General features: G+C 37.0%; 1 protein-coding gene across 1 annotated transcript in view; it reads left to right on the forward strand.

Moving 5' to 3' along the window:
* LOC148939402 (cytoplasmic aconitate hydratase-like) overlaps positions 1-22733 on the forward strand; it is a 92243-nt gene that overhangs the window by 22999 nt on the left and 46511 nt on the right. The window contains exons 6-8 of the mRNA XM_089106866.1: positions 6926-7118; positions 21264-21394; positions 22513-22684. Coding sequence (XP_088962992.1) covers positions 6926-7118; positions 21264-21394; positions 22513-22684 — 496 coding nt within the window. The remainder of the gene's footprint in view (positions 1-6925; positions 7119-21263; positions 21395-22512; positions 22685-22733) is intronic.

Genomic DNA, 22733 nt, shown 5'->3' on the forward strand with positions numbered 1-22733 from the left:
TTAAATAAAAAAAAACGAGTTTTTTTAACTGAAAGTAAGGAACGACGTTAAAACTTAAAACGAACAGAAATTATTCCGTATATGAAAGGGGCTGTCCCCCCCTCAACGCCTCGCTCTTTACGCTAAAGTTTTTTATTGTTTTAAAAAATAAAGTTGTGAGACAGAGTCAAACGACTCTGTGTAGCGTAAAGAGCGAGGCGTTGAGGAGGGGACAGCCCCTTTCATATACAGAATAATTTCTGTTCGTTTTAAGTTTTAACGTCGTTCCTTACTTTCAGTTTAAAAAACTTGTTTTTTTTTATTTAATATATATACAACTTACGACTTTTAGTTGAAATAGTGTCGACAAGTCAGTTTTAGCTCGTTAAGTCAGTTTAGTCTGAACTCGGGCTATGCTTTAAGACTGCACAACATTCAGATTTAAATATATAAAAGAATTGTTTTTGTTCTTTAATTAGGCATTTTTCTATTCAGGTGACTCATATTCACCTTGTTTTAATTGAGTCGCCCACAAATGGACAAGCTTGTCCATCTTGAGCAGTTGCTTAATTGAAACCCTTGCTCGAAAAATTGACAGCTGGCGATTTTTTAATGGCGAGAAGATTATTATCCTGCGATATTGAACAAAGCGTGCTGATTAGAAAGCTCTAGCTGAAGGAGAACAATGTCTATGGGACAAGGTGACAGATACAGATAAGGGGTGCTGGTTAGACTGTAGCGTAGTAAGCATGACCCCTACCTACTTTCGTGGAGGTGAAAGTGAAAACGTGAAAAGGTAGGGTAGCAAGAGAAATGAAAATATTGAAGTCAAAATGCCTTATGTTTTTTGTTTCTAAACCCGAAATATAGACTGAGCCAACAAGCTTGATGTTGTATCTATGTAACACATAAAATCAAAGACTTGAAAGTGACCCTGAGGATATTTTTCACTTAATGGATTTCGATATATACAATAGCTGGCCTGAATGTCACAAATTTGAGAAGTGGAATCTGAAAGACAAGTCTTGACTTACTTGACTTAAGTCCCGTCCGGCCTTTGTGGCTGTGTTGGGGCTTCTTCTCTTCTGAGCAATTGATGAATATGGCGACGGTAGTTCGATCTGTTTGGTGCTAGACGAAGTAGCTGGGGAGGTTATGGGCCGCGAAATTGTCGGTCCTTCTCTTACGAGGTCGGCCTCTAGTGCGCGTTCCGTGAACCCGTCTTTCGAATGTGATTTTTGGAAGCTGGTTGGCTGACATTCGCTGGATATGGCCAAGCTAGCGGAGTTGTTGGCTTCTGACCCGGTTCATGATGGTGCGGGGACAACGGAGTAGTTTTTGGAGGGCTTCATTTGAGACTCGGTCAATGTAGGTAATCCCCGCAATGCGTCTAAGGTATTTAGTTTCAAATGCGTAGATTCTTCGCTCATCATCAGCCTTGATTGACCATTTTTCACGTGAGTATAAAACTATTGGGATTATGAGAGAGTTGAAGAGTCGCACCTTCAGAGAAGTTGACAGATTCTTGTTTTTCCAGATTGGCAAGAGGTTCTTGAAGCTGGTACTTGCCAAACCGACTCTTCGTTTGATCGATTTCGAGCAGTCGTTATCAGAAGTTAGGAGGCTCCCTAGGTAGACGAAGAAGTCAACATTTTCTACTGGCTCTCCTTTTATTGTTAGCTGCATGTTTCTTGAAGCAGGGTCTCCAGACACCCGCATAACCTTGGTTTTGGCTGTATTAACAGCCATCCTAGAGCGCTTGGTTGCTAACACTAGATTGTCAGTGTCAGCTTGAAGCAGCTGCTTTTAACTGTTGAGTTTCTTAATGTCATGTGCGTATGCCATTTTATTAATAAGCTTCCCTCCAATCTCTGCATCATCAGCAATTTCTAAGACTGATAGCGATGCGTTGAGCACTAGGTTAAAGAGTTGGGGCGACAAGAGGCAACCTTGAAGAACGCCCGCTGATGATAGAAACTCCTCTATCAATCCCTCGGGCGTCTGGACTTGGCTGACGGAATGTGAATACATGTCTCTTATCAGGATTACTATGTTTTCAGGAGCTCCATAGTGTAGCAGGATGTGCCATAATCTATCTCGCCATATCAAGTCAAAAGCCTGCTTGAAATCGATGAGTAGTAGCAGCTCTTTTGCAAACTCCATATACTTCTCCATCATTTGCCATGTGGAGAAAATCTGGTGTATGGTAGAGCGGTCTTTTCGAAAGCCTGCTTGGTATTCCTCTAAGATAAGGTTTGTCAGAGGTTTCAGACGGTCAAGGAGTATTTTTGTAAGAATCTTTGCCAGTTGGCTAGTTAAACTTATTGGTCTGTAGTTGTTACAGTCGCCCTTTTCCCCCTTATTAAAAAGGGGGACTATGGTGGCTTTCGCCCAAGATCTTGGGAAGTGGCCCGTTTCCCAGACACTTGCTATGACTTTGTGATAGATATCGACCAGTTCTTCTGGGTTTGCTTTTAATTGTTCTGACTGAATACCATCTGGGCCTGGGGCTGTAGTAATTTTTAGACATTTTATTGCTGAGAGTACTTCAACTCGTAGTGGAAGAAGGCTTGGGTCTGCTGGGTGCTGCGGTAGTGGGAAAGATAGTAAGATGTTCGGGTCGGGCGTTATTGTGGGGTTAAGTTTTTCGCTGAAGGGATCCTTTCATCGTTCTCGTCTTCCCTCGGAGTCCGTGATTGGGAGCCCGTGTTTATCTAACAGTGTAGGAGCGGTCGAGGACTTCTTTTTTGACAGTTCATGGACTTTCTTGTACGTGAAGTGGCTATTACCTTTTTGAAAGGCTTCTTCACACTCACGACATTTGTGATTGATGTAGCGTCGCAGAGCTTGCCGTATTTTCTTTTCTACTAGGCGCTTCAGCCTCTCGTACTCGTCCTTGCTTTGTCGATCTACCTTGTTAGCATGGGCGCGCTTCTGCACACATAGATTAATAATTTTGGGGGTGATCCACGGTTTATCCGAATGGGTCTGAATTCCCAGGATTTCACTAGCAGTTTTTCTGATGATGGATGCACTTTCGTCGACCAATGGGTCAATATCTTCTGCTGTTGGAGTTTCCATGGGTTGGATTCTCGACAACTTGTTTGAGAGTGCTGTTTTATACCTGTTCCTTGTTTCAGTAGGTCGTTTTTCAGTAGATTGACACGACATCTTGGTAAGCTTTTCTTAGGCCGTGGGGCTTCCAAATTCGCAAACGGAGCTCGGACATGACTACAACGTGGTCCAAGTCGAATTCGCCACCGGCTATGGAGACTGTGTTCAGTACTGATGATATCCATCGCTTGCAGAACAAATATGTAATCAATCTTGTTTGCAGTGTGGCTGTCAGGGGATCTCTAAGTAATTCCCCTTTGTTCTCTATGGTTGGACACGGTGTTAGTTATGCAAAATTTGTTATCCTGACAAAAGTCGCATAGCACTCCCCCCCTGTGGTTGTACCACCCATGCCCGAACTTGCCCATGACGTCTTCAAATCCATCATTTGACTGTCCGACAATGGCGTTGAAATCCCCAATCATGAACAGAACCTCTTTCTTGGGAGCAGGGTCAACGGTGTGTTGGAGTTAGCTGTAGAATTCTTCGGCTTCTTGGTCATTCTGGGACGAGTCTGGGGCGTAAACTTGGATTATGGTCATGTTGGCAATGGATCGTTTCAGACAAATGGTGATAATACGTTCAGAGACAGGATGGACGTCAAGAAGAGACTGTTTGGCTCGCTTGGAGAGTAGGAAACCGACACCTTGGCGGTGAACTCCATCATTTCTTCCAGAGGTGATGAGCGTGATGTCGTTTATTCTTTCTATTCCTGTGGAGGGAAGGTGAGTCTCAGATAGTCCAACGATGTCCCAGCGGTTACGGCTCATCTTGTTTAGGACTAGTTCCCTTTTTCCTGGTTTGGCTAATTTGCGTATGTTTAGCGTTCCTAGTGAGAGATGTTTTTCGGGTCAGGATAAACAAAGTCTTCTCCAACTGGAGAGTAGTCAAATCGGATAAATGATCGTCGACTGCCCCGGCCGCTGTAACAAAATCATGTTCATTATTATCATTATCAACAATATCATTCTTGCAATTTGCAGTTCTTGGTCTTATACCGTCGGCTACCCCGGACGCGGTAGCACGAGTTCTTACTTTCTTATTCGCCATTTTCATCATTTATATTTAAGAGAAGGAGTTTCATGGCGAATTTGTCGGGGTAGCGGTAAGCCACTCTTCTCTACCCTTAGCAGAGGCCATTGTCCATGCAGCTGGATCGTCTGCCCTTCACAGTAGTCCCTCTAGGAAGGGATCCTCCCGTTCGGTGGTCTGCGACGCCGAGCAATTTTTCCCATTGCTAGGGGAAGGTGTGTAACCACCGGGACATGTCCACACGCCGGTGGGCCCTGCATGGTGTACATCAGAGGGTCCCTCCTCCTCCTCCGCCTGTATTTCAGACCCACGGGCTAGGGTGTCCCAGTTTTAATTATGAACCCCCAGGAACTAGGTCCCCCCTAGGTCCGCGCCTTTTATTAAGGTATCCTACATATCTGTAGGATATTCCTCTATCCGCCACCTGGGGACGCGCTGAGTGGCCTGCGGGAGTCTCCCTACTAAGAATATGACTCAGTAGGACACAAAGACAAGTCAGTCTCGCTATTTAAATTCAGAACCGAAATAACAGAAGTTCCAGTGAAGTATGACTACGAAGAGAAGAGTGTCATTAAAGGAAGATCTGGTCGCCTTTGCCTATGTACAAACAACAAAAGGTTGGTACATAGGAATAATTATACATACAACGAGGAATTATTTTAAGACAGCGAAATTTAGATGAAAAATATTTCGGCTCCACATCCAAGATTTATCTTCATAAAAACAAATGAATTATTATAAAATTAAACTTACAGTAACATACGTGGAAATTAAAACCATAACCAACAGTAAAACAGTCCCAACACCTATATACAAAAAAAAATTCAGCCAGGACAAAGAAAAAGCAAGTTAATCCATTCGAATAGAAAGAAAATCAAAAACAACTTTTTTAATGTAAGTCTTTCTTTTTTGGCAGCTAATCTTTTAGGTCTTTTTTATGCCGGTTAATTCGAATTGGCTATTGGTTTTCCGATGTAATGTGTTTGATAATTTCTAATTAAATTTGTGTCTAATGTGTTGAATGAATATTCGCCTAAATCTCTATTTAAAGAAGTATTATTATTTAACTTAAGTTTAATTTCTATTGCCTCTCGAACAATTTGCTTAATGCCCAAATTATTACTAATATGTGATATTTTCAAAAAGTATTGAATGGCTAGGGTTTTCGAAAGTATGGCTACTCAGAGCCAAAACAAAAGAACTATAAAAGCTTTTAAAATTTAGAGCCTTTATTGTACTATCCTTATGTTGCTGTAGGCCTTTTTCAAAATTTTGGTGGGTTCTGCTAACATAATAATTGCCCTTTGCCTATTTCAATTTTAATTTAATAACGGGGTTTATATAAGAAAACAAACAACAACAAAAAACAAATAAAAAACTACAAAAAGCAATACAACAAAACAATTAACCCGCCTTAAGCTTTCGCTTGCGTGGAATAACCCTTTAAACATACATGATTTATTATGATTTAGGAAAAGTTTATTTACTCTCATCCACTTACTATGCATAGCGTACCCTTTTTCATTATTTCTATTAAAAGGGCTGAAGTCTGTGCTGCCACAGTGAAACAGGTGTCTTCAGCAAAACTGGAAACGATAACCTTATACGAGTAATTAGTATATAAACCTCGAGCGTTATCTATCAAACCCATTACAGAAAAGTTTTAGTCATTGATATATACTAGGAATAAAAGGGGGCCTAAAACAGAACCCTGGGCACATACTAAGGATTGTCCAGATCCTTTGCTATTCCTACTTAGTGCATTGTCAGCATGTGTTACAGATACTGAGATTTGATTGAGCCAATCATTTCTCTTTCCATATTGAAGACTTTGAAGTTCAGTGTTGCTACAAAATTACTGGCTTTACCAATCCGTCAAGCAAAATAAAATGTATTCAACCCTTTTCACCATCCATTTGGGTGCGCCCCGGTATATTTATAAAGACAATTAATCCTTATAGACATTAAATTTATCAAAATACCAAATTTTCTGTAGTATTTAAGGTATATATATATCAGCCAAAACTCTTGGGCAGGGGCGGATACACAATTAATGTTGATGGGGGCACCCATTAAAATTTGTCTCCCCATCAGTATTTTTTGCCCCTCTGACCCTGTAATTAATGCAATTCTAGGGATTCGTGGGAAGGGGCTTCAGCGTAAAGAATACGGCACTGTACTTTACAGTCCTTGCCGGTGGTTCTGATCTCCGTTTCATGGCCCTTCAGCCAGGAAGTGCAATGGGCGGCTGACGGCCAGCCATCCCATGCTTTCGGACACCCTTCCTGTGCCTTTGCAAACCCTTCCTGTTTAACTACTCAAGATTTCTCCATTTACAGCTGGGTAGACTCAGGCTCAGTTTACAGAGTCACGCCATTGATCCCCAATCCAAACTAAAATGACCAGCGACACCCGGACTCGAACCCTTGTCCTCATGGACACTTTCCTTTTCTTCCCCATAGGATACCCATTTGAGCTGAATCTAAAGGCCGATGATAACTCCAAGGTTAAATTCTCAAAAAAGTGAAGAAGCCATTACATGACTTTGTTTCTTTGTTGAAGTTGATTTTCCGAGTCTGTACTATGTCTAACAATATTTATCCAAATTCAATATTATCCAAATGAGATAATTTATTTATCTCAATGTACAATTACGTATACCTTATTATACAGCTTGTGCCCTAGTATTTTGCAGTTCTTTGATAATATAATTAATTTATCGTGTAATATATTCGCTTTTTGTTTATGTTTCAACGAACCTTGAGTTGTTCATATTGCGTTTTTAATTCATTAATTTTAGTGGGGTGCGAGTACATTGAGAAACATGATTATTGTGCCACCTGGTTCTGGCATTGTTCATCAAGTCAATTTGGAGTACTTGGCCCGTGTCGTCTTCACAGAAGATGGCGTTTGCTTTCCTGATTCTGTTGTTGGGACCGACTCCCATACAACTATGATTAATGGACTTGGAATTGTTGGATGGGGAGTTGGTGGTTTGTTTTATCTTATGTTCTTTAGTCTCTGTGTTACCATTTTTTTATTTTTTAAGTATGTAATCCATGTAACAAATTCATCCTTCGTTTTAACAGAAAATAATACCGCACAAAGTGGTGAATAGACAAATGGCTTGCATGGCCTTGTCGCAGCTATAATTACTCTTTTTTTTTCTTAAAAATTAATTGATCAGCGTTGGTATCATGCCATCCTAGTTTTTGTTTTTTGCAAAATATTTTTTTTTTTTTTGGTTCAGCTAATGTTTTATTATTGGACTTGTTTTTTTTTTTTTTTTTTTTTTTACAATCTTTTCCATGGTCGTTATGTAGTTGAAATAAGATAATTCTCATTTGATGTATGATAATAAATTTTTAGTATATTCCTTATAATATATTCATATATTTGTAATATAATATTTATTTATATCGTAAGATAATATACGATTTTTTTTCAATTTACTAAAAAAAACGGAATTTTGATATCAATAGATAAATGATAATGGTGCCTTTAAACAAATTTATATTATTTGATGAAAGTATTTATCTTTTTCCTTTAGGATCGTGAGAGATCAACATATATAAGATTTTCTTCCGAGGAATGTTACAATTTGTGGCTGTAACACCCTGTAAATTCATAGTGCTTACTGACATTTTAGGGGGATAGGGCGAGTGGAATTAAGTAATTTTATTGTTAAATTGTTTATTTCAAAGAGTTAGCTGTCATATCATTACTAAAGCTTTATATCATTACTAAAAATCATTACTGTCATATCATTACTAAAGCTAATATCTGTTCCAGAATATCCTTTGGGTTTCTTTCTAATTTTAGCAACACATCTGTAAGACTGTTAGATCGTCTACATCGTGTTTGTCAGATCGTAGATCGTTCCATCTATTCAGAATATCGACACTAAGATTAGATATCATTGCAAAGAATAAAATTATGCCTAATATTTTATGTCGATTTACATTCCCTGGGGAATGTAAATTGGAAGAGGATCGGAGTGTACATTTAGACATTTAGCTCCTTGTATTCGATTAGAGAGGAATGTCGTGACTGTCACAAGACCAGATTGGCCGAATTTGCATTTTAGAGTCAAACGTAAAAACAAACACAGCCAATAAAAAATGATAAGTCAACATGTCAAAAAGATTAAAACTAGTACAATTTCTCAAAAAAGTTCAACTGGTTAAGTAAACCGTAAAGAGGGGTATAGAAGGGAAAGGGAACGGTTATCTAGTTTCTTTTTTCTTTTTTTGGTAATATTGGGAACAAAATTTTTATGGCGTTAAGTAGGCTATCCAAATAGAATTTTCTCCAAATTAGTAAATTAACTCTAAACAATGAGTGGTAAAAAATAGGGATGGGAAGGATAGAAGGGGAAAGGATTCACTTATCTAAGATGTTAATAAGGAAGATGGAAAGTTTAAAGTTTATATATCTTTCTGTTGAAAATTTTATTGGTGTAAAAACTGAGATTTGACTGAAGAAGAAAGACCGAGATGAGGTCTAGGGTTGGGGAAATGCTAGGAAAAGGGAACTTTTCCGGTGGTTTTGGAGGGGACTGGTGACAAAACTTAAGGAAATGTTTATTCTCAAGCATGACGAGGTTGGTTTTGTAAAGGAGGGAATTATAAGGAACTTTATCAAACAGTTCGTGGTAACGAACTGTCTAGTAAGAGCGACCCGTCTCAATAGTAACCGAAACTCTAAAAAATATAATTTTAATATCAATAGATACATCAAAAGAATTGTATTTTTATGCTGAATTTAAATATTTAAGTTACATCAAATTTACTTTTACCCATCAAAAGTTACGAGCTTGAGAAAATTTGCCTTATTTTCTAAAAAAAAAATGGAAAAATACCCCCTAAAAATCGTAGAATCTTAATGAAAAATGCACCATCAGATTCAGCGTATCTGAGAACCGTACTCTAGAGGTTTCAAGCTCCATCTGCAAAAATGTGGAATTTTGTATTTTTTCCAGAAGAAAGATCACGGATGCTTATTTATTTGCCTTTTTCTTTTTACCAGGGGGTCGAACCAAAGGTCCTAGAATTTTGCGAGAGGGCTTATTTGAACGGAAATTAAAAGTTATAGTGCCTTTTTTAATTAAAAAAAAATAGAAATAAAAACACTTTTTACAAAAAAACTGCATTTTTATCACTTTTATCACTTGTCTTTTCATATTGCAATCTTTTCAAAGATATTTGATTTTTTAAGCAATTTTGCCAAAAAATACCAAATTCCACATTTTTACAGACAGGAGCTTGAAACCTTTTAATTAACTCATGTTAAAGATTGATCAATGATATCATAATCGTAGGTTGTAGACAGATCGTCTCTTACTATTCCAACAATTAGGAAAAAGCCATAGGCTATTATCTGTTTGTAATTACATTAAGGAACGAACTGTAACCCATAGTAACTGAAGTATGAAATCAAACAGTTCGTGATCATAATAAAGAACTGTGTAATGGCTCATTTTAAATAACGACCAAAGGGGACTTTAGTCGTTCCTACTGCTACAACTAACAACTCACTGCAGAATCAAGCCGTCTTAGGCCAAAAACAATCGCTTCAGTAATTTTAATTGAATCTTGGTTCAATTTAAATTTCATTACATAAAGGATTGATCCTATAAATGGGATTTATTGATAGCTCAACATGACTGTATAAGATGGCCCTTTAAGAGTTTTTTAACTAAGAGTATTTCTTAGTTTTATAACTAAGAGTATAAAAATGACTGTATAATTACAGTAAAGAACAATAGATACGTCTAAAGCATCGGATTTTTATGCTGATTTTAAAATTATTAAGTTTAGTCTTACTCATCAAACGTTACAATCCTGAGAAAATTTGCCCTATTTTCGAAAAAAGGGAAAACGCCCTCAAAAAGTCATAGAATCTTAATGTAAATCACACCATCAGTTTCAGCGTATTAGAAAACCTTACTGTAGAGGTTTCAAGTCGCTATCTGCAAAAATGTTGAATTTGGTAGAACAAACAGTAAAGCCCATAAAGAGAATAAAAAGTCGTAATAATACCTTTGTTTCCTTGAAACCATCATCATCCATTTGAAATAATTTTGAAATTTTTCCCCGGATAATATTCGAACTCACGACCTTAGGATTAAGACCTAAGCTCATTTTCAGACAATATCGTCAGAAAAAATTACACATTTTCAGACAATATCGTAAAAGAGCTATATTAAAGGACAAGCCGTATTAGAACTCTAAATCTTGGTCCTAGTACATAAGAGATCGGTATAGTTAATTACATTAAAGAACAAACTGTAGCCCATAGTAACTGAAGTATTAAAAGAAATCATTATATAGAGGATGATCTAACACATTTATCTTTAGATAAGATGGTATAACACAAATCAATTTTAATTCTTAAGAATTCGTGATAGGTAAAAATTTTCCATACCGGAAATCGAACTCCAGCCAACTGGGTGAGAGCCAACTAACCACTAGACCATATAGCATATATTAAAATATCTGATTAATGATGTTTATGTTAAATGTTGTATAAAGGGTCAGTCAAGTTAATTACAGGCAGTGCTTTATTTTTTCCTCCTCACATAGCTTTGCACTGGAACATCGGAAAGAGCTGTTTAATGACTCATTTTAAAGGGAAAAGATTTGGCTAAAAACCTTTTGTAATTAAAGAATTTAATCAATTTTTTACGAAAAACTACCTATTTCATGTTAAAGATTGATCAATGACGTTATAATCGTAAATTATAGTCAAGTCGTCTCTTACTATTCCAGTTAAGAAAAAGCCATAGGGTTTCTTCTGTTTGTAATTTCAGAGTATCTAGGTTGCAGCGGTAGCTAGTTGCAGTAAAGAAAGAACTTCAGCCCTTAGTAACTAACATAACATTATAATTTAAGACTGAAACAAGGAATTTGTTCGCTTTGGTATAAAATACAGGGCAACGGTGGGATTCGAATAACTTAATAGCAACCAGGAATGTTTCAATGCCTAATCTCCTGAAACCTCAAAATTATGAATTGCCATAATCATCGTTTTTTTCTTTAGTTCAAAGTCATGGCGTGGCAAATCAACCATTAAGCACAGATGAAAAGTGTTCGTTCCACCTTGAAAGGTTGGACACTATGTTTTCAAGATACACTCTCCATTAAAAATAATAAGAGACGAAAAACTTAATTGTCCCTCAGTCGTATGGGATAATTTTTTAAATGATTTTATCACTTCTTAGACATCATGAACTGAATGGTATATTTTTATTATTAGTTGCTGCTAGCGCAGTGGAGTTAGAACTTTCTTTCGTTTCTGAAGGATTCGAGTTCAACACCCTCTGTGGCAACGATTAGTCGTTTCTCGACTTGTTATTTCACAAATTTGCTGCGTCCATTTCTTTCAAGTTGGCACAATACTAAAGTTTCATATTTTTTAGCCATTATTTTGTCTGATCAAACAGTTCGTGGTAACGAACTGTATAGTAACAACGACTCGTCTCAATAGTAACCGAAATTCTAAAAAACTAAATTTTAATATCAATAGATACGTCAAAAGAATACGACTTTTATGCTGATTTTAAATATTTAGGTTTCATCAAGTTTAGTCTTACTCATCAAAAGTTATGAGCCTGAGAAAATTTGCCCTATTTTTGAAAAAGGGAGAAAACTTCATAGAATCTTAATGAAAATCACACCACCAGTTTTAGCGTGTCAGAAAAACTTAATGTAGAGGTTTCAAGCCGCTATCTGCAAAAACGTGGAATTTGGTATTTTTTTTACCAAAGGAAAGATCACGGATGCGTGTTTATTTGCCTTTTTTCCCCAGGGGTGATCGTATCGACCCAGTGGTCCTAGAATGTCACGAAAGGGCTCATTCAAATGGAAATTAAAAGTCCTAGTGCCTTTTTTAATGAAAAAAAAAGATAGAATCACTTTACAAAAAGAAAATATATATTTTTGATATCTTTTCACACTGCAGTCTTTTCAAAGATATTTGATTTTTTAAACAATCAGAAAGTTCGTGGTAACGAATTGTATAGTAAGAGTGACTCGTCTCAATAGTAAGCGAAACTTTAAAAAACGGAATTTTGATACCAACAGATACATCAAAAGAATCGGATTTTTATGCTGATTATGTTAAAGAATGATCAATAATGTCATAATTGTACGTTGTAGCCAGGTTGTCTCGTACTATTCCAATTAAGAAAAAGCCATAGGCTTTTCCCTGTTTGTAATCAAATAGTTCGAGGGAACGAACTGTATAGTAAGAGCGACTCGTCTTTTAATAAAAAAAAATAAAAAATAGAATCACTTTTTACAAAAAATTACGTTAAGGAACGAACTGTAACCCATAGTAACTGAAGTATTAAATCAAACAGTTCATGGTCGTAATAAAGAGCAGTGAAATGGCTCATTTTAAAGGAAATTGCTGTATATAGAACCTTTTTGTAATTAACCAAAATAATTATTATTATAAAATAAATATTTGCGATATGGTAAAGAACTAACTCTAGGCCATAGTAACTAATTTCATTTTGAAATCGTAGGTAGCGCAATCGCGCTGCCTAAGTAAAGAACGATGTTAGCACAATGATTTATTTATTTATTTTTTTCTTTAGACCAGAGCGCTTCGTATCGAAGGAGTTGTCGTAGAAATTTCGAAAAGGGTTCATTCGATTGGAAATTGGAGTGGCCTGTGCCCTTTTTAATTGTCGAAAGTGATTGGAAGGCAACTAACACCCCTTCCACGCCCACCATTTCCCCAAACACATAAAATCAAAATTTTGAGATAGCCATTTTGTTCAGCTTAGTTGATTTCCAGATAGAAACTATGTTTTGAGGAGGACTCCCCCACATCCCTCAGGGCAAGGGTTGTAAGTTATGCCTTGGGGGCATATAAGGTTTCTATAGAAACCGTTGTCGTAGAAACTTCAAAAAAGGCTCATTCGATTGTAAATTCAAAGGGCTGGTGCCCTTTTTAATAGTCGAAAGTGATTGGAGGGCAACTAACCCCCCCCCCTTACGCCCACCTTTTGCCCAAAGACATTCAATCGAAATTTTGAGATAGCCATTTTGTTCAACGTAGTTGAAAGCTCTGGAAATTAGGTCTTTGAGGATGACACCCCCCCCCCCCACCACACAGCTCACAGGGCAAGGGTTTTACTGTAAGTTCTGCCCTTAGGGCATATAAGGTTTTTATAGAAAGCGTTGTCGTAAAAACTTCGAAAAGGGCTCATTTGATTGGAAATTGAAATGGCTAGTGCCTTTGAGAATGACAAGTGATTAGAAGGCAACTAACACCCCTTCCACGCCCACCATTTATCTAAACACATCCAATCAAAATTTTGAGATAGCTATTTTGTTCAAAGTAGTTGAAAGTTCTGGAAATTATGTCTTTGAGGATGACAATGCCGCTCAAAGCCCTCAGAGTAAGGGTGGTAGGCTATGCCTTGGGGGCGGATACGGTTTTTATAGATAGCTATGTCTTAGAAACTTGAAAAGGGCTCATTCGATTGGAAATTCCAAGGGCTAGTGCCCTTTTTAATAGTCAAAAGTCATTTGAGGGCAACTAACCCCCCTCTCACGCCCTCCTTTTCCCCAAACACATCCAATCATAACCCCTCTTACTTAGTACTTAGGTCCTCCTGAGTCATCTGGGCCGCATAGGGCATCGACGAAGTCTCGGTAAACGTCACGTATTGGCGCTGCGGCAAGTACATCCTCCCACTGGGGTTGTAGTTATGTGTGAGCACTGAATAGATCACGATCGTACGTGTGTCCGAGCGTGTTTCTCGGTCTTCCCTTCTGTCGACGCCCACGCGGCTGCCATTGTTGAACCTGGTTGGGGATTCTTGAGTCCTCCATCCGAAGGACATGGCCAGGATAGCTCCATCTCTTCTTCTTAATCATTTCAGTAATTAGCGGCTGGCCAGTTCTTCTGTGGACCTTAATGTTGCTGACTCTTTGACGCCAACTGATATTCAGCGCGCGTCTCAAGCACATATTTTTGAAAGCTGTGAGTCTTTACTCTGTCCCAACATCTAGTTTCCAGCACTCACTGGCATACAATAGCACGGACAAAACGTTGCTATTAAGAAGTCGCAGCTTTAGTGCAAGCGAGTACTTCTTTGATTTCCATACTGGCTTAAGTTTGTTGAAAGCAGCGTTTGCCATGCCAATTCTTCTCTTGACCTCATTTTGCATCTCTCCTGTGTAATCGACCCAGCTTCCGAGGTACTTAAATTGATGGACTTGTTCGACTCTACGATTTTTGTGCAGGAGCTCGACTGGCGAGCCTGATGTTGGCATTGATTTAGTCTTATCTATGTTGATGTTTAGGCCAACTTTCTCCGCTTTAATGCTCACTTTATTAAGGAGCTCCTGGAGTCCCTGCTTTGTCTTTCCAGAAGTGCCACATCATCCGCAAAGTCAAGGTCCGAGAGAATTTCATTTCCGACTGTTATTTCGAAGCCAGCCGCTTCTCTCAAAACATATTTCATTAGAATTCCAAAAAAAAATGGTGATAAAACGCATCCCTGTCGCACTCCTGACATAATTTTGAAGTATCTAGTTATTCCGTTCTCTGTCTTTATGCAACATTCCGTATTTTCATAAAAGACAATGATCAAACTTATTATTTTTTTGAGGACACCATAATACTGTAGAATTTCCCAGAGTCTGTCACGGTCCACGGAATCGAAGGCCTTTTCATAATCAATGAAGAGCATGTATATTTTGTTGGACCACTCATTTGCTTCTTCTATCAGAGTCCTGAGCGTGAATATGAGATCTGAACAAGATCTACCTGTCCGAAAGCCATTTTGCTCTTCTCTAAGATACGGATCGAGTGCTTTTTTCATGCGTTCGAGTATTACAAGTGCTACAACCTTGCTTGGTACTGACATTGGGTATTTCCGCAGATGTTGGGGAATTTTCGTCAGTCTTAAGGTTAAGAAAGGTCATAGAAGGGATGCTTTCTCGGTTAGTTGGTCTCGGTCTACTTAAAACTTTTTCGAAGTGGGATACCCATCTCTCGTCAATTTTCTCAGTTTTGCTTAGAACATTTCCGCTCTCATCTTTGACTTGGCTGGATCTGCTGAGCAGCTTTCCAGGCATTTCATTTCTGAGCCTGTAAACTGCTTTGGAGTCTGGTTTTCTAGCTGCTTCCTCGGCTAGTCTAGCCTTCTCTTGTACATATCTCAGCTTGTCAGCTTTTGCTGACTTCTTGATGTCTTTGTCCTTCATTATATATAGGACATTTGCGAAGACCGAAGGTCTGTCGCCGCCAGTACAGAAAATTTGCTGTCTCAAGTCATTGCGCTCGTCGATTAGTTTCCACCCTTCTCACACCCACCATTTCCCCAAACACATTCAATCAAAATTATGAGATAGCCATTTTATTCAACGTGGTTAAAAAATCGGGAAATTATGTTCTTGAGGATGACACTCCCCCCACAGCCCCCAGGGTGAAGGTTGTATGTTATGCCGTTTGGGCATATAAGGTTTTTTTTATGGAAAGCGTTGTCGTAGAAAATTCAAAAAGGAATCATTCGATTGGAAATTGAAACGGCTAGTGCCCTTTTTAATAGTCGAAAGTGACTGGAGGGCAAGTAACCCCCCTCTCACGCCCACCATTTCCCCAAGCATATCCAATCAAAATTTTCAGATAATAATTTTGTTCAACGTAGTAGAAGGGTCCGGAAATTATGTCTTTGAGGATGACAACCCTCTCACAGCCCTCAAGGCAAGGGTTGTAAGTTATGCCCTGGGCATATAAGGTTTTTATAGAAAGCGTTGTCGTAGAAATTCAAAAAGGGCTTATTCGATTAGAAATTGAAAGGGCTTGTCCCCTTTTTAATAGTCGGAAGTGATTGGAGGGCAACTAACCCCCCTCGCACGACCACCATTTCCCCATACACATCCAATCAACATTTTGAGATAGCAGGTTTTTTCAATTTAGTTGAAAGGTTAGGATATTATGTCTTTGAAGATGATACCCCCCAGCCCTCAGGGCACGGGTTGTAATTTATTCCCTGGGGGCATAAAAGGTTTTTACTGAAAGCGTTGTCGTAGAATCTTCAAAAGGGCTCATTCGATTGGAAATTGAAAGGGCTAGTGATTTTTTAATAGTTGAAAGCGATTGGAGAGCAACTAACGCCCCTCTCACGCCCACCCTTTCCCCAAACACATCCAATCAAAATTTTGAGATAGCGGTTTTGTTCAACGTGGTTGAAAGTTATGGAAAATTAGGTCTTTGAGGATGACAACCCCCCTCAGGGCAAGAGTTCTAAGTTATGCCCTGGTGGCATATAAGATGTTTATAGAAAGTGTTTTCGCAGAAACTCAAAAAGGGTTCATTTAATTGGAAACTTAAAAGGCTAGTGCCCTTCTTAATTGTCGAAAGTGATTGGAAGGCTTGACATTTTTATAGTAAAGATCGATCTGGGAACAATGTTTTTTTTTTTTTTTTTTTTTTTTTTTTTTTTTTTTTTTTTTTTTTTTTAGACCAGGGCACTTTTTATCAAAGGAGTTGTTTTGGGAACTTCGAAAAGGGCTCATTCGATTGAAAATAGAAAGGGCTAATACCCTTTTTGATAGTCGAAAGTGATTGGAGGGCAACTAGTCACCCTCCCACGCCCACCCTCCCATTTGCCCATTATGTTTAAAAACTAAATCGTTGCCTTAAGATTAAATCAAAATGCACTGTCCTAATGCTAATTCCCAATAAGGTATCTCAGCAGTATCCCATGAAAGGCTGAGAGTATTATGTTCAAACTGTCGGGGCTACTTCTGCTCTTAAAATTTAACCAAATCAAAATAGTGTAAGTGTATCCAAGCTATCAAAGAAAGTAAACAGATTTTTTTTGCGAATGGTATCAAGTTTTCTATTTCAGGTCACCTAGAGGAGGTATTGTTTTTGTCCAGATTTTTAAAAGGGTGTATGTTGTTAAAAATTGCTGAAAAATTTTCTCCAGCATAAAAATAGCAGGCCAAACTATAAAGTCTTAAAAAAATTAAAAGATTTAAAGTAATATTTTCTTTTTCCCTGAAAAGACTATGTCAATATAAAACGAACAGAAATTAATTTAAAAAAACTTCTTTTTTTCCACAAAAAAAGTTTTTCGAAGAAAAGTAAAGAACTCCATTAAACCAAAAATCAGCAAAAATAAAATCAAATAATCTACCAAGCGTGAAACTACCACATATCAGCACCGATAAATAAATGAAACCCAAAACGAGCAGAAATTACAATAAATAACCGAGTCAAGCTCAGAATGAGCAGAAATTAAAAAGAGTAGGGCTCAAAACCCCTATGCCTTCCCAAGGCCAGAACATAATTTGCACTTTACTTTAAAATTAAAAAAGTTAAAGTAAAAACATTTATATTTTTTCAGTAAAGTGCAAATTATGTTTTGGCCTTGGGAAGGCATAGGGGTTTTGAGCCCTACTCATGTTAATTTCTGCTCGTTTTGAGCTTGACTCGGTTATTTATTGTAATTCAATAGTAACCGAAACTCTACAAAACGGAATTTTAATATCAATAGATACATCAAAAGAATCGGATTTTTATGCTGATTTTAAATATATAAGTTTCATCAAGTTTACTCATATCCATCAAATATATTCTAAGCCGATGTCTTAGAGACCAAGCTTAAGTATCTATCTATCTTGCGACTCGTGGGATTGAAACTGCCATACTTCAGTTAGAAGGTGCAGCTTTATTCACGACGTCATCGCGAGGCATTATTGACAATAATTCTTCTATAACTTTATCAATTAACTTTAATCAGTGATAATTTAATGGCTCATGTATATAGTTTAACTAGGATGAACGTGAATACACAACATGATGCCTTTTTCTTATCCTTTTTCGTAATTTAATAATTGCTTCTGAAGAACATTAAATTTTGAGCCCCAAAAGGTAAAATAGTTCTTAGTAATCCAAAATTTAAAAATATTTTCCTAAAAAAAAGTTTAGCATCTTTTTCTTTTCTTTTTTCTTTTCCTCGGATATACATAAAGGATCGATATAGTTCTTCATAATGGTGTTAGTCAAGTAGTTATAAATAGAAGTTTTATTCAGACTTTAACTTGACAAATGTGTAAAAATTGTCTGTGGCAGGAATTGAACCTGCGGCCTTCGGAGTAGAATATCAATAAGATATACACTGCGCCATGCAGGCCTCTAAAAAAAAGTCAATTTATCAATAGTTTATGTAATACTTAAATTATCTGGCACGAAGCGGTAGCTAGCAACCTAGTAAAAGATTACGTCCCGTACTAAGAAATAGAACAATTATATTGAAATACGATCGTTAGAAAAACTAACCGTTGCACATGTTGGACTTAGTACTTCTCATTCTTTGAGATTCGTCTCTTACCGTTCCAAAGAAGAAAAACTAAGGCTTTTTCCTATTCGTAATCAGGTTTATATCTAGGTTTTTCAAACCGTTTGTGGTAAAGAAAAAACTATAGTAAGAGCGAACCGGCTCAATAGTTACCGAAACTCTAAAAAAAGGAATTTTGATACCAATAGATACATCAAAAACATCGTATTTTTGTGCTAATTTTAAATATTTAAGTTTTGTCAAGTTTAGTCTTACCCATCAAAGTATACGAGCCTGATAAAATTTTCCTTATTTTCGGAAAAAAAATTACATTAAAAGACGATCATTGGAATAACAACCCATTGCATACATTGGACTTAGTCAGCTACTTGATTGTTTTAGGTTCGTCTTTTACTATTTGAAAGAAGAAAAAGTCAATATTGGAAACAAGGCTTTATTACCCCAATCAAAAAGAAAAATGGGAAGCCTGGCTTTGATGGCATTCGTCCTATTACCCTCACCTCAATTTTTTCAAAATTGTATGAAAGTTTTCTCGCAGACTGTCTTAAGATGAGAGTCCTCCCCCTCATTTATCTTGGACAGTTTGGTAATCTCAAATCCACGTCAATATCTCATTACCTGATCCATCATGTCGATGCCAAGGGTAAATTACTTGAAAAACCTAACACTTGGCTTAATCTGATTTCTATTGATCTTCAAAAAGCTTTCGATTTGATTAACCAAAATTTACTCATAGATAAACTTAAAAAGGAATTCCACATTGAAACTTTCCTTGTTAAGCTCGTTGCCTCTTTTCTCTCTAATAGATCTCAAGCAGTTAAATATCTAAATTGTTTCTCAGATCATCTCCCCATGTTTAATGGCATTCCTCAGGGGACTATTCTAGGGGACTATACCATATTTGCATTTGTTAAATATTTCAAAACAAGAGACCCTCGAGAGACGAAGAAATAATTTGTGCCTCTGTTTTGCAAGAAATGCCATAACAAACCCTCGGACGGCAAGTATTTTCCCCAAATGTCACTCCCCATCCAGATTATGGCCGCCTCGAGCTGTTTCTGAGCCCATCCCTGTTTTGTCCCCCATTCGCTGCGTTACTTCCAGATACGAAAGAACTTTTGTCCCCTTTATTACAGAAAAAAATGATTAAAATGTCCAAATAGTTTCTTTTTTCCCCTCTTTTTTGTTTATTAGCTGATGGTGCTGCCCAGGTTCTTGCACTCATTTGCTTGTCCCCCCCTTTTTTCAGTGCCCCCGTTAATTTGTATATATTTTTTGTTTCTTGCTTTTTTTTTTGGGGGGGGGGGGTTATTTTTTTTTTTTTTTCCCCTCCCCCCCCCTTCTGGGCTCGTTTTTATTTTTAAACTATTTTATTGACTTACTGTAGTTGAATTATTGACACTTTCTTAATGTCCCTTTTAATTTACATGCATTTGTGTCTCGCTCTTTTTTGTGTATATTCGCTTATCCCCCCCTCCCCCCTTCCTTTTTTTATGTCTGTTATAATTATTATTCTGATTCGTATTTGTGTAAGTTTTGTTTGACCAGTTTTTATCTTTTTAACTTTCTGATTGATTTTTTACAGTTTTAATTATTAACTGTTAAATTGTTCATTGCTCATTATGATTTTCCTGTTTCGTTGTTGTTTTTTTGCATTTTGGCCAGTTTTAGTGCAACCATTTATATTGTCGACTCCGAAGCCCGAATTCGGCCCTTTGTGGGCTTGTGATAGTGATCTTTTTGAAATAAATATCTTACCTTATCTTACCCAATTACTTTGAGAGGGATTATTAGTATTTTGAAATTGTAGTAACCGTCATTTTGGGAGGGCTCGTATTTCTGCATGCACATGCGAATTTGTTGATTCGGACTCAATATTTTGTGATCCACACGGGAAAATTGACTAGAAGTATTCGAAGTGAATTGAGCAGAAGCTTATTCTACTTTCGTTCCGATATTTGTATGTAAATTCTGATTAAGATTTTGAAAAATGCGAATTACTTACTAAAGATTTGTGTACGTAAATTCAAAATGTGACTAAGAATGAGGAGAAATTACAAAATCTGGGTAAACTTTTTCTGATAAAGAAATTGAATATTCTTTTTTATGTTGAAGTCAGAAGTCATAAAATTAAGCTAACAAGACAACAAGTTAACTTAATATAGGGGATGGAATAAATGCTTTTGAAAGCCAAATTGAGCATAAGCGCCGCTAGGAAATTTGTCAGGGGGGAGAGATGCTAGAGTTTTGTTTGTACCGAGATTTAAATCGAAATATTAAAACTAAAGTATAAAATATTCTTGGTTTAGACATTTTTATTTTATTTCCTTTTCCCTTCGGGGGGGGGGGGGCTTATACCTCCCCCCTCCCCTCTTTGCTGTTTGTCCAAGAGAGTGAGTTATCATCAAATATAAGTCAAAAGAGTGAATGAGGATAGCAGCAATGTCCTTGTCCGTTGGTGTAATTAATTTTAGCCTAATTTCATTTTTGTGTGATTGGCATTGAATGATCCTCTATGGGTAATTGACATTAAAGCTGATCATTTTTTTACAATTTCATTAATGCCTGTGAACTAAGCCTTGCGTGCCAGAAATTAACATAAAAGAAGCGTGGCCTTTCATCAGAGGAGTAACATCTTGGTAGTTTGATTCACCAAAACGAATATATTATCTGGCTTTTTGTCCCCTTACGGCTGTCAAGAGAAGTAATATCTTAATAGTTTGATTAGCCAAAACGAGCATATTATCTGTTTTTTTTTGTGTCTTTTTTTATTGTTTTTTTTATGGAAATTTCTCTTCTGTTTTAGGCATTGAGGCAGAGGCTGTTATGCTAGGCCAGACAATATCTATGGTTTTACCACAAGTTATTGGTTACAAAATATCAGGCAAAATTGGACCGTATGCCACATCTACAGATATTGTACTAACTATTACCAAGGTTAGTAAATAGTAGAAACTTGCATTCTTGTGTTTAAGGCTGACCCAAAATCAAAAGACTTTAAAAAAAAGCTAAAAAAGACCGGTTAAAAAAAAAGAAGAAATTTCATTAGAATAGAAAAGGACATGTTTATTCACTGCAATAGCTTTAAACATGAGTATGTCGATATGGAAAAAAAGAAGGCTTATTATTGTAAGAAGCTATAAAAAACAGCAGCAAAAAATTCAAAGTAGCAAGCACCATTTTAAGGTCAACACAATGTGAGAGATGGAAACTGTTAAGCAATAAAATCAATGGTTAAAATGAGGGATGAGATACTGCACAAGAAAACCACAATATCTTTCTGTTGCCAAAGCGAAATTCCCGTGAGGTAAGAGTCAACTGACAATATTTCTAGTCGGTCTGTATATAGTTGATATTTTATTTAGCTGGGAAGTCGTCTTGGTAGGGAGGAAGAATGTTTTCACTTAAAATTTCAACCTTTAAAGTCACCTACACTTATTTAAGAACTTCTTTTAATTTTTTTGGTTATTTTTATTTTTCTATTTTTTATTTTACTTTATTTTGGGTAGCCAAAGATAATTGATGAAAACAAGGTATCAATAAATTACCAAACCACAAAAAATACCATTTCCGGTTTTGCAGGGTGCCCTTCTGCCATGGGGCACCACTTTCACCGTGGAAATACTTTAATAATGCATACACAAATATTTTTCTTGAAACCTTGTTCAGAATCAACTATACATAATCCTTCATCCTCACAATCTTCCCTCAAAACCCTTATCAAACCTGAGAGGAGTAGAATGATGTGCCTTTACAATATCTTAAGACACACCATTCTAGTCCTCCTAAAAAAACACAAATAAATTACTAAATTCTTTTTAGTACCCTTTTGGCTTCTCAAAATTCATACCTTAACCATCAAAAAATAATTTAAATTCTTTTATAATAATACTAACTTCATTTCTTCAAATCCTGCTGCTTCTTAACCATAATTACAAATTCGGTTTCTTTATTCTTTAATATTTATGATCAGTGACTGTGGTTGGTTCTTAACTACTTCTTAATCATGCTGCTTTTTAACCATAATTAACCAATTCGTTTTCTTTATTCTTTAGCATTTGCGATCAGTTGGTGTGGTTGGAAAGTTTGTCGAGTTTTTCGGTCCAGGCGTCGAAGAACTTTCAGTTGCGGATCGTGCCACAATTTCCAACATGTGTCCAGAATACGGTGCTACTGTTGGCTTTTTTGCCCTGGATAGAATTGGTGTTGATTATTTGCGACAAACCAGTAAGTCCAGATTTCTGTATCTGCTTTACCTCTCGCTTTATTTATCAGC

This window comes from Artemia sp. Qi Xiang Cuo, chromosome 21 (genome assembly GCF_049724085.1).
Source record: "Artemia sp. Qi Xiang Cuo chromosome 21, ASM4972408v1, whole genome shotgun sequence".
Lineage (NCBI taxonomy): Eukaryota > Metazoa > Arthropoda > Branchiopoda > Anostraca > Artemiidae > Artemia > Artemia sp. Qi Xiang Cuo.